Source organism: Malus sylvestris, chromosome 4, assembly GCF_916048215.2.
Source record: "Malus sylvestris chromosome 4, drMalSylv7.2, whole genome shotgun sequence".
NCBI classification, from domain to species: domain Eukaryota; kingdom Viridiplantae; phylum Streptophyta; class Magnoliopsida; order Rosales; family Rosaceae; genus Malus; species Malus sylvestris.
The window spans coordinates 26341265-26354917 of record NC_062263.1 but is presented as its reverse complement, the minus strand read 5'-3'; the positions used below and the strand labels follow the sequence as shown (position 1 = coordinate 26354917).

Sequence of the window (13653 nt, the reverse complement as noted above, 5' to 3'; positions counted from 1 at the left end):
TGCAAGGGAACGAGCATACTAGCATGATCAAATAGGCTAATAGAGATATACGAGTCTCTGCTCTCTATCATTATTATTTGCAAGGGGCAACATCAGTTAACAGTATGATAATTCCAGGAAACCATGAAAGTTGTACGTAGCAGACATGACGAGACCCCATGCATCGATCCTTTTGCCAAGATATGTATAAACTTCAAAAGTAGAAAACATATTTCATGATGATTCAAAAAGAATAAAAGCTTGGCAGGTTTAAAAAGATTATCAAACAAAAGCTGATCAGTGTGATTGAATCATCGCTGTAAAGAGAGGGAAGGTTATACCTTTTGCTCCCTCCCCTTTCCATTTCCTAGCTTTCCAACTAATACTGCAACCCTAACCCACTTTCTTAAACCTTCCCTCCCTCTTATCACACCCTACATCTGTTTCTCTCTTTATATATAGGCGAGGAGAAGAGCATTGTTTATGGTCCAAGTTTACTTTCCTCGTCCAAACGGAGGGTTATAGGTGATGAACTCGACTTGAAATGAGGAGGGCATATCGAAAAATGTGGCGGGCAGTGCCGTGCATGAGTCGGAAATATTTCCGGACAGACTCCTGGAAGGACATAGAGGAAATACTCAAGAGCAAGCTAGCAACTATTAAGGAGGAGCCGGAGACGTGTGAGGAAAGCCTTACGCCGCCGCGACTATGGCGGCTGGTGAAGAAGGGGCAGAATAAGATGGGATCAAAGTTGGACGTGGCAAGGCACTTTCTCATCCCAAATTTCAGCCTCAAAGAGTCTTATTTTCTGTTCATCCCTGGCTTTGCACCTAAAAGCAGGTAGCTTTGGTGGACTGGACTCCCTCCAAATTCCAGTGCTGATTGTAGTCTTGTGCATTAGAAGTAGGAGAGAAGCTTACATATGCTTGGGCTGCTGTATATGTCGTATCTGAAATTTACTTCTTGTTTTAACTTTTTTACAAAACAATGCGTAATTAGTTTAGAAAACCATGGCATCGTATAGGTGCATGGAAGTTCATCTCTCTCGTATGCTATCTCCATAAGTGCCACCTAAAATTGTAATAACTATAAGAAAGAGATCACATAATTAAAGGGGCCAATTAGGTTGCATGTGTCATCTTCTTTTAACATATATATAGTCTGTTCCTGTCATATTCAAAGTCCACCTTTGCCTTTATCTGTAATTGTTATATTGGTGCTTTTTATATATTTTCAGTTGTGTAATTCTTATGAAAATATGTTGATAATCTCATTAGCATAAATGTTATTTATATATTGGGAATATTGTAACATTTTACTGATTATAAACAAAATTACCCGGAAATTCCCTGATACCTATTCTTCATGTGTAACATAAAGTTGGAAGTGGAAAAACAGACGTGAAAGAAACGTATTCTTCTAAGCTTACCATTTTGTGGAGATTAAAAACGATTAGTTTCCTTCATAAGTAATTTATCTTCTATCTTCAAGTTGGACAAAATTTCTTCGTTTCTTCCTTCAACTTATCCTAATTAATATAGTGGGTTATCCAGTCCAATTCAATTTGAGGCACCAAAAGATTACGCAAAAATTCCTCCACAACAATGGAAGATTTGTAGGACAATTGTACACAATGCTTAATTCACCTACTGCAAATTCTGTTTACTTAATTGGAGGGTAGAAGTTTAATTATGTGAGAAACAAATAAGAAATTTTTTATAAATTGAGATAGAGATATAAAATAACATCAATCAAGGCATCATGCTATTTGATACAGTTCCTAATTGATGCAATATTAGGGCTGCAATATTTGATGCTGCAGCTCCTAACAGAAGGATGAGATAGAACTGGAAGCCCCCATTGAGTGGAGAAGATAATAGTTGGATAAGCTCCATCAACCTTCATTCTGTTCACAGTGTCACTGCATATCCTTGCAAGCCTGCTTGTCCATACAACCACAGAAAAAATCTTCAGAGTAAGCTTCCGAGAACGCGATAACCGAAAACCCTTTAGCCTTCCATTCATTTTCTTCACCCATTGTTGCCTTCCTGGCCTTCCCACCTTCTCATTGCTCTTGGTTAGCTTTTCATAGCTCTTGGTTAGCTTTTCATAGTTGCATCCCAGCCTTCCCCCAACAATTTCTTGGAAACCCATCAGCACTGAGAGGGACAAAGAAGATAGAGCGATGTATATGTATAAAAGGGTGAGATTGTTATAGGATTTCTAGTACTCTGTGCCTTATATAAAGGGGAAGAGCTAGTGGGGGTTAAATGGAGATACAGAATCTTGTTTTAATGTCTTTTTAAACATATAGTGGTTGTTGGGGTTGTGGGGCTCGATACAAATCATGGATTTACACTTTGATTGGTTCACTGGGTGTAATTTCACAATAACATTCAACTTGGACAGTTAAGTTATAGATAATACCGGTGTTGAATTAGACTCAGTAATGAGTCAAACTACACTTGGTATTGGATCTGAGATTAAGTTGGGAACTATATCGGTACTCAATCAAACTCATTAATGAGTCCACACTGGTTTGTGTAGATCGTCATAAATCATGAACTTCCACCTCGATGGGACCACTGTGCATAGTCTCACCCTAAATATTTGAACTCTACGATTAAGTTGGAGACAATATTAACATTGAATCATACTTAGTTGTGAGTCGGCACTGGTCGGTTACTCAACAAATACTAATAGAAAGAGGTTGAGGTTGAATATATTGCAACATTGAGATTCCCTATGACACATTGGTTGCCATTCATATTCTAGCTCAGTATACTCTGCATTTAAACACATGGCTACCACCAAATACATAACCACCTGAGTGCAGAGTTCTCTTGCTCCCTTGAGTTTATTAATGCAGCAGAAGAATTGGGAATATTAGTGGCATGTGCAAATGATTGATGTCCATGTTAGGGTTGCAAATCAAAACCAATCATTTGCCAAGGAAAGTGAGGTTTGCAGTTGTGATATTTAAGTAAAAGCAGATTTAGATGTTTTGTTTAATTATCTTACACTAATGAGTCCATAATCTAGTCAAGGCTATGATCTGTTGGTCTAATCAGTCCAAACTTGAAGAAAATAAGTGGGTGGGAATTGGCAGCTTTTCTTTAATTAAAAACTCGTTTAGAAGTGCTTTTAAAATTATTGAAAACGCTTTTGGTGAAAATATTTTTGAAACCAATCATTAGTAAAAATCCAAGTGAATCCTGGAAAACACTTTAGTACTTCCAACAAGAAGCACATATATGTTGCTTCTTCCAAATTCAATTTCTCCAAAAACGATTATAATTATTTTAAAAACACTTTCAAACGAGCTCTATAAAGATTATTTTGTATTTTTGTGCACTGTATTTTGGGCTGGCTTGGAAACATGGACCCTATTGCATTTTGCGCCTACTGAGAGAGGCTGGTTCAGGTTGTATGAACAGCCCAAAATTTGGTTGGGCCATCAATTCCTTGGCTCAAATTTGACAGAAATTAAGGGAAGGATCCTAAGAATTTTATGATTATCTGAAATTATCACAAGATAGTTTGAGGGAAGGATCCGCAGCAAGGACTATAACCATCCTCCGAACACTTCTCCACGACCTCTCCCTCGGTTCTCAGGCGAATCCAATTTCTTGCTCTTGGCTCTTTAGCAATCTCCTCATGTTAGACATTGTTGAAAGAACTATCTTTAAAAAAAAAATAATAATGAAAATGGATTGAAAACTTTGAGTTTTAACCAAAAGGACAAAAATGTATTGTAAGTGAATAGTATCAGAAGTGACTTTTTAGAGTAAAAATGTCTTTAACGTTAAAAGTGAACAGTACCAAAAGTGTTTTGTTAAAATTCCCTTTAAAAAAAATCTTATGAATGGAGATGAGTACGGAGGATAGAGGTGATTGGTGTGTGTACATTTGGTGGGTTGAAGGGTTTTTATGAAGAAATATGAGCAAATTAAAAGATCGGATAAGGACATGTGGGGGCAACGTGAATGGTCAAAAATCTTACAAAAAATTTGAGTGGATATTATTAATGGATATTGACACTTGATGCGATGAAAGTGGTTAAAAATCTCAACCAAAATCTAAGGCTATAACGACACGTAGAGGATAAGACTAGCTATATATATATATATATATATATATATATATATATATATGAATAGTAATCATCATGGCAATGATAAACGGTTGGAGTTGCACAAAGACAATTACTTTTCAGAGTGAATATTAACTGTCGTTGGCCTGCTCATGCATAGGCAAAACAGGTGAAAGTGCTCTACGCACAAAGAAAAGTGATAAGTTCTGCCTCAGCATCTAATCACATGATCCTTGAAACCAATCAAACACTTCTTTCCTCGAATTTTAGTTGTGCACATTTTAGATGAGCAAACAATTAGGCACTTGGTCTCTCTCATAATACGATACCAATTGCTGAGTGGCTTTATGGTCTCTCTGTTACCATGATATAACTGCCAAAACCAAAAATTATTCACCCAAAAGTGAAAGCTTTCTAATTTATATCATGTTCTAGCTTTTAGGCTGATAGCCTGAATTAATCTATTCAATTATCTCAAGGACGGAACCAACCTTAAACTGTGGTTGCCTTTGTAACGCGGCATGCATGTTTTTGAAAAACCAAAAACTTAATGTTAATTTTAAAATAAAGATCTAATAGTTAAAATACTCAGAATATTGAATATTCCAAAACACTCAAGAAAGTATAGTCAGTCATTTGCACATAATTTATGAAAAACAGAAAATTATAGCCCACCCCTATGATTACTACAAAATCTGCCCCATGGCAAATGTTAAACGAAGTTTTCCTCTTACCATTGCAGTTTGGTTAGATCCAATCTGGAATAATTATAAACAAAGTTTTCAACACGATCTCATTTTTTTTAATTTTATTAGCAAGTATATGCGTAAAAAAAATTTAGGTGCTCCAAAGTAAGATGTTTTAACTGTTAAATTTAATTTTTATATTTTAAAATAAAAGTTTAACAATTAAAATACTTGAATATCCAATACTTCAAAGTACCCAAAAAGTTCTGTGTCAGCGTTGCCATGCAGTCAGTTCTTTAAATCTGGTTGACTTTAGCATTAGTATAATATATATCGTCACGTTTCTTATCCAGCGATTGCCATTTCATCCTCCATTTCTCAAGGAACCATTTTTTCTTGATCAGCAAACACATGCAACAAAACGTTATTCACCCTTTTTCCCGTAAATTTTAGACAAATGTATGAAATAATTAATCAAATACTATTAATTTACACTAGATTAAACTTCTCTAATGCTGTATCTGTACAGCCACGTATCCTTTTCTTGCCTATTTTTTGTGAAATGTCAACTGACTACATACATCTTGATGACAAGTTGTTCATGAAAACTTGAGTAAGGTAATTTGAATACGTGATTGATCCGGCCATACTGTTATATTATGTTATTCTATATTTTAGTCGCGCCCGATTTTAACACTCGATTTTAAGAAAATCCTCATCGTATGTGAAAACTATCTTATCCAAGTTTCTCTTCTCTCGCTCTTAAATTTTCATCCCAAGTAATTGGATCTGTCTCTGTCAGCACATGAAATGAAAGATTCTTCTTCCTCCTTCCCAGCCATTCCATTAAAAAGTTGAATTAAAGATGAGCACTTTAGTAAAGAAAAACCCTTTTATACATCTGTCCCGATACTGCAGAATGTAACTAAATATTGATTAATCTTGCCCCTTCATTTTTATATTCATAGATTTCCACCAATCCCTTGACGTTGATTCCATATGAAGCCATTAGGCATGTGTTTATATTTATATAAATGACGAGAGCCTTCTGCTTGCTCCACCATGCCACTTTATTTTGGTAGTAATTTATAATGGAGTAAAATATTATATTTAAAGTAAACGGGTTTAGAACATATTTTGTAAATTACATGGATGATGGTTAGATTTTATTTTTACTGATTTAAAAATAAATTCAACCATCAATCATTATATCATGCTGTCTACAGAATATGATCTCTCTAACATTATTCTGTTCTAAACTACTCTGATTTATAAAACAAGACTTAAACGATGGTGCAAGGGAGAGACGCAGTACCCTAACCCACATATGTGTAGTAGTAAAAAAGAGTTAAATCAGATGAGGTGAAATTTAATAAGTCGGCCAGTCTAACTTATAGACCACTTAATTCAGTGGCATGTAGTTTTTATTGACTCTTTTATTTGGTCTCATTATCCTACCTATAACTTTTGGTGACGGACGGAAATACCAATGCCCCATGAATCTAAACTGTATTGTAGACCTGTAGTGTGCTACTAAACACAAGTTCTCCAACGCGAGATATGAGCGGAAGATCGACCAACTACTCACAACCCGTAATTGTAGTGCAAGATTTTGATAGTGTTTTATAAAGTTGATATTTTGAGTGATTGTTTTGACAGGGTTTTGTATTCAGAGAAAGGTGAAGATTACACAAAATGTGAGAAGGGAATGTCGGCTATATTGCACTACTATTGCAGCAGCTTATAGCAGTCATTTATATATGATGTCAGTAGGGTTTTAGAGTGAGCACAGTCAGCCCTTATTCCCATTGGAGCTAGCTGACAAAAATGCATAACAACCTGATAGTACAAGGCTAATCTTAACCCTTCATTGGGGCTTTTAATCTAAGCCTTACACTTGTCTAAAACTATCACTAAAGGCTAACTAGCCGTTACAATTTAAAACAACTAGCCGTTAGCTCCTTTATGCTTCTGCTGCATTCCTTCTCAGTCAACAGAGAAGTGTTTAGCATCCAACACTCCCCTCTAAACTCTTCCTCGTGTTGACTCCAAGCAAGCTTCTAAGGTAAGTGAACCTTTCTTTTGGTAGTGCTTTTGTAAAAATGTCTGCTACCTGATCTTCTGTTCTGCAATACATCAGTTCAATGACATTCTCTTGTAATGCATCTCTGATAAAATGATATTTCCTCTTGATGTGTCTTGTTTTCTGATGAAATACTGGATTCATTGTCATTGCTATGGCTGAGGTATTATCACACATTAGCTTAGTTGGTTCAACCTGCAATTCCCCAAAATCTTTGAGAACGAATCGTAGCCAGATTGCTTGAGATGTTGCTTCTGCAGCACTCACATACTCAGCTTCGGCTGTTGATAGTGCAACACTTTGTTGCTTAACTGAGGCCCACGAGAATACACCAGAGCCAAAAGTAAATGCATACCCCGATGTGCTCCTCATGTCATCTTCACTGCCTCCCCAGTCACTATCACAGAAACCAACCAATATGGTTGTCTGTCCTTTCTCATACTTGATTCCAAAATCAATTGTTCCTTGCACATACCTGAGAACCCTTTTAGCAGTTCCTAAATGTATTTTGGTAGGATTATGCATGAACCTTGATAGTAGACTTGCAGCATACATGATATCTGGTCTTGTTGCTGTGAGATATAACAGGCTGCCAACAATTTTCCTGTAGAGACTTGCATCCACCGATTCACTTCCATCTTCACTTTTGAGTTTTTCATTTGCAATTAAGGGAGTGCTAACTGGTTTGCATCCCTTGAGACCAAATCTATCGAGGAGTGTTTGTGCATATTTCATTTGATGGATGAAAATGCAATCTGCCTTTTGAATTACCCCCATGCCAAGAAAGTGGTGAAGTAACCCCAAATCTGTCATCTCATATTTTCCCATCATTTCATTTCTGAATTCATCAACCATTTTCTTGCTATTTCCAGTGAAGACCACATCATCCACATAGATAGACACTATGAGGATCTCTGATTTGTTTTCAACTTTGGTGTAGAGTGTTGCTTCACTAAGGCTCTTCTTGAATCCACACTTGGTGAAGTGTGCATCAATCTCACTATACCATGCTCTTGGTGCCTGCTTTAGGCCATAAAGTGCTTTCTTTAGTCTATACACCTTGCTCTCGGACCCTTTGACTTCAAAACCTTGTGGCTGGTCTACATAGACCTCTTCCTCTAGCACACCATTTAGGAATGCAGACTTAACATCTAACTGGTATAGTTGCCAACCCTTCTGTGCAGCTAATGCAATTAGAGTTCTAATTGTATCTAGTCTAGCCACAGGTGCAAATGTCTCATTAAAGTCAATTCCAGGCTTTTGGGAGTAGCCTTTAGCCACCAATCTAGCCTTGTTCTTTTGCACAGATCCATCCAAGTTCAGCTTGGTTTTATAGACCCATCTCACACCAATCACAGGTTTATCACTTGGCCTATCAACTAGAATCCAAGTTCCATTTTTTTCTATCATTGAGATTTCATCTTCCATTGCTATCTGCCATGCCTTGTCACTCTCAGCTTCTTCAAATGTTTCTGGTTCAATGACACAGAAATTGCAAGCAGCATAGATTTCCTCCAGGCTTCTCATCTTAATTGGTGTTAACCCTGAGCTTGAGTTTGAGCTTTGTACACTTGATCTTGAGTTTGAGCTTTGTTGCTCTTCCTGTTGGGATGTTGAACCTGCACTTAAGTTATGTGAACTCTGAGGGGTTTGAAATGGTGAATTTTGAGGGATCTGCAAGCTTCCTTCTTCGGATTCATGACTTGCACCAATTTCATTCTGTGCAGTTCCTTTCTCAGTGACACAAATCTGCAGTGATACTTTGTCTTCTTCCACTGCCTTTGTTTCCCAATTCCACAGTGTTTCTTCATCAAAAATAACATCTCTTGAGAGATTGATCTTCTGAGTTTTTAAGTTGTACAACCTATAACCTTTTTCATTAGTTCCATATCCAACAAAGATGCACTTGTTGCTGGATTCTTGTAATTTATGTCTGAGTTGTGATGGCACAAGTGCATAACACACAGAGCCAAAAACTTTCAAATGCTTAACTCCAGGTTTTCTTCCACTAAACACTTCAAATGGAGTTTGTTTCTCCAAAGCCTTGGTGGGACACCTGTTCAAGAGATAAACTGCAGTATTCACAGCTTCTCCCCAAAATGAGTAGGGAATTTTCTTTTCATGTAACATGGACCTTGCCATCTCCACTATTGTTCTATTCTTCCTCTCTGCAGTGCCATTTTGTTGTGGAGTATATGCTACTGTGAGCTGTCTTTCTAGACCCAATTCTTCACAGAAAGCATTGAATTCCAGTGAGGTATACTCACCTCCCCTATCACTCCTTATCTTCTTGATTTGATGTCCACTTTGTAACTCAACCATTGCTTTAAACTTCCTGAAGATGTTGAAGACCTCTGATTTTAATCTCATGAAATATACCCAACACATCCTTGAGTAGTCATCTATGAAGGTCAGAAAGTACTTGTTCCCACTGATGGATGCATTCTTCATTGGACCACACACATCAGTGTGAATTAATTCTAGTGGTTTTGCAGCTCTCCAGGCTTTCCCAGTTTCAAACTTTTCCCTGTGTTGTTTCCCGAGTGCACATCCTTCACAAACTTCATTCATATCATCTAGTTGGGGTAAGCCTTGCACCATTTCATATTTTTGCAGGTTTCTCAAACTCTGCATATTTAAGTGCCCAAACCTTTTGTGCCATAGTCTTTCTGAGTCAAATGTGCTTGCCCTCCTTGCCACTTCCTCCAAACATTTAAGTAACAATGGAAAGCTTCTGTTTTTCATTTCAACCTTCACAACTAGATTTGACAGGGTCCTATCATCATATATCTCAACAATAGTGTCTCCAAACAATAAGAAGTAGCCATGTTCCATCATCTGTCCAACACTAAGAAGGTTTTCCTCTAGACTCGGTACCAACATGACTTCCTTAATGTGTCTCTTTCCCCTCTTGGTGTCTATGATGAGAGTGCCCTTGCCTGTTGCTTTCACAATGTTACCATTTCCCATCTTTACTTTTCCAGTGAAGGCAGTGTCAATATCTGTCAATAAGGACTCATGAGCAGTCATATGGTTGCTACACCCACTGTCTATATACCAAACCTCATTGTCCTTTTCAACACTTGCACTAAAAGCACAGAAGACATTTGTTTCTTCCTCTACTTGGTTTGCAATGTTCACTCTCTGAGTTGTATTTGATCTGCAGTCTTTCTGCAGGTGACCAAATCTAAAACATTTGTGACATTTCGGTTTCCCTTTGAACCAACATTCACCAAAATGTGTTTTATCACAGTATTTGCACAATGGTTTGGTTTTACTACCACTGTTATTTCCACTGTTATACTTGTGTTCTCCATTTGGTTTTCCTTCCCACTTTTTGTTCTTCCCTTTCCAATCTTTCCTTGGTTTGTTTTGATGTTGATTAGAGTGACTAGAAGACCCTATGTTTAGTGACTGAAAAGCTTTCTCAGTTGCACTATCAGCATGCCTCTCGAGTCTTTGGTCAAAAACTCTCAAGGAAGCCATCACATCTTGCACACTGAGTGTATCGGTATCTTTGGTTTCTTCTATCACACTCACAATAGAATCATAAGGCTTAGTCAAACTAATTAGGAGCTTTTGCACAATTCTTTCATTTTGCAGTTCTTCTCCATAAGTTTTCATTTGAGTCACAACATCAAACAGCCTAGAAAAATAATCTTTAAGTGGTTCATCTTCTCTCATGCGTGTGTATTCAAAATCACGTCTAAGAGACTGGAGCTTTACCTTTCGTACCTTCACATCTCCTCTGTATTCTTGTTGCAGAGTATCCCAAGCAGCCTTGGCAGTTTCTTCATTTGCTATCCTGGGAAATATGAAGTCTGAGACAGCCCCTTGAATGATCCCCAACGCTCTAGCATCATTCATCCTATTCTCCTTCAGTGTAGCTATCTGTTTCTCTGTGAGATCCTCTTCTAGAGCATCGATCTCCATCTCTGGTAGGTCATATCCATATTGAACCATTTCCCAGAGATCATATGACTTGAAGATGGTAGTCATCCGAATCCTCCAATAGTCATAGTTTTCTCCATCAAAGATTGGAGCTTTGAGGTCGCCACCCCCAGATCCTTTCATCTTCGACTTGTATTGACACTTAGGGTTTCAGCCTTTACCTGAACACCTCAAAGAAAACAGATTCCACAACGCCCAGATTTCAGTAATCAAGAACTAAGCTCTGAGGCCATGATAGTGTTTTATAAAGTTGATATTTTGAGTGATTGTTTTGACAGGGTTTTGTATTCAGAGAAAGGTGAAGATTACACAAAATGTGAGAAGGGAATGTCGGCTATATTGCACTACTATTGCAGCAGCTTATAGCAGTCATTTATATATGATGTCAGTAGGGTTTTAGAGTGAGCACAGTCAGCCCTTATTCCCATTGGAGCTAGCTGACAAAAATGCATAACAACCTGATAGTACAAGGCTAATCTTAACCCTTCATTGGGGCTTTTAATCTAAGCCTTACACTTGTCTAAAACTATCACTAAAGGCTAACTAGCCGTTACAATTTAAAACAACTAGCCGTTAGCTCCTTTATGCTTCTGCTGCATTCCTTCTCAGTCAACAGAGAAGTGTTTAGCATCCAACAGATTTATCCCGCACTAGAGAAAATCCTGCCATCAAAGCGAACCACTAAGAGAGAGAAAAAAAGGAAGAGAAGTAACAGCAATATAGTTGTGTGATCAATTTCAACTGTAACAGCATGCAAAGTGCACAATACTAACTTTTTGCTTCATCTCTTACATTCAAACTTGGATCTTTGAACTGCTTGACTTTTCTTTGGGTTTGCAGCTCCCTTGAGACTCAAAGTACTCAAACTTTGAACTTGACAGATTTCCACATCGGTTTCCATTTACCTCTTCCAAAAATCGACCTCAAACTCTGCGTAACTTGGAAACCAAACCCTAAGCCGGATGGTGGCCTCCATTACATTATACTTTGAGATTCTCAATCGCATCATGCAAATTATTATTTCGGGATTCTCATAACAATTAGAAACACAGTTTTTTTTATTTTTTATTTTTTATAGTGATGGTGATACAGTTTAACCACACTATGGACAAGTTTTAAGACAAATATAAATCACCTAAAAATACTAAAACACACCATTTTCCTAAATCTCCCCCCCCCCCCCCCAAAAAAAAAAAACCCTTAGAGTAGAGAGCAAAAACCCTAACTAAAATTAACAACTAGTATCACAAAATAAATCGAACAGGAATTCATCATGTATATAACTCTTTCTTTTTTTTTTTCAGACTCTTGGAAGCAAGATCAATTGTGGGGTGCGAATCTAATACCACAAATTCTAATGCTTTTCAAGTTCAAGCACCACTTTTTTTCTTTGAAATTACATACAAACAAAAGAAATTGTAAGACTTCAGTAATTTTAGCACTCCTCTTTTAGCCTCATGCGCTCATTCCGACCCAGTCGGTGCAGAAAAAGGTCAGAAAATATTCAATTTCGAGTGCAGATGGATAAAAAATGAGTACAAGAAACCCGAAAACAGAGGGAGAGAGAAGAATTAGACATTGACACGAGTTTCGAGTACTCCCTACCAGAAGCAATAGGACTTATCGCATTTGCGGGTATGACGGTAATTATTCAGCAGACGGCCGAGTCTTCTTCTCCGGTAAGAAACGCCATATCTGAGCTTGAAAGAAACCAATTTCCGGAGCTTCCTCGCCGACCTCAGCCGCAGGCATATCGCCCTCTTGACTTTGCAAAAAGACCCTTTTATCTTCTCCGTCAGGTTCTTCTTCCTGCTGAACTGGTAGCTTCTGAGAAAAAGCTGCCTCTTCTCCATCAACGTGTAGTTGCTGCTTCCCTGCTCCATGTAGCTGTTGTAGTAGGACCCACTGCTAGTACTCCTAGCCAATGAGGTGCTTCTGCTGATTGACGGGTCGGTTCCCACGTGGTGAAACCTCCGTCCCCACAGGCCGGCCATGGAGGAGAACTCAGCCGGAGAGAAACAACAGAGACGCAGAGAGAGAGAGAGAGAGAGAGAGAGAGAGAGAGGGCTTTGTTGTCTTTTCCTTTGGGGGTATGAAATCTGGAGGTTGAAGATGAAGAGTAATGGTGCGGTTTAAAGAGAAATATAAAGGTTTGTGGGAGACTCTTGAGATTGTATAAATTCGTCGAACCTTGGGTGGGTTAAGTCATAAGTTGGGTTTGCCATTTGCTTAGGAAGGCAATAGGCAAGCGATGACTGCGCCGCCACATGAGCGGTTGCAGAAGCTAGGAGAGAAACTTATCTACAACTACAACGGAAGTACTGAGTCTCATTGCTTCTTCTTCTCTATCTAAAATTATAGTCCCCTCCTCTCTCTCTCATGTGTTATATAGTAATTTTGCTTTAACACGTGGATAGTGGTCATTTTAGATGGACGGTCACATGCCTTTTGTGTCTTGCTTTTCCCTTTGCCTTTTCTTCTTGGACTTTGTTTCTTCCACTTTTATTTTATGTTTTTACCCTACATGAACATCCTTTTTAACTTCTTAGGTTAGTCTAGGATCAATCCTAGAATTGTAGCTTATGTTTGATGGGATTCTACTTAGGTTTAATTCATTGTGTCTAAATAAATCACTGCCCTATGAGTTAGTTTAATTGATCAAAACCATACGAAATACTCTTACTGCATGAAAAATGAAAAACGAACGGCCATCAACAAAACCCCATACTGACCGCACATCACAATATGCTTGTAGTTCAAGTAATTAAAGACATTAGTATCTACACCTGAGGTCTCATCTTCGATTTTACCGATTAAAAAAATGTTCCAGTCGAGTCATCAATTAGACTCCGATTAGATTC

General features: G+C 37.9%; 1 protein-coding gene across 1 annotated transcript; it reads right to left on the bottom strand.

Annotated features, from left to right (window-relative positions):
- Positions 1 to 12044: 12044 nt before the first annotated feature.
- LOC126619428 (uncharacterized) lies at positions 12045 to 13162 on the bottom strand. Its single transcript, XM_050287796.1, has one exon. The coding sequence runs from the start codon at positions 12784 to 12786 to the stop codon at positions 12394 to 12396; it is 393 nt and encodes a 130-aa protein (XP_050143753.1). The 5' UTR covers positions 12787 to 13162; the 3' UTR covers positions 12045 to 12393.
- Positions 13163 to 13653: the final 491 nt, after the last annotated feature.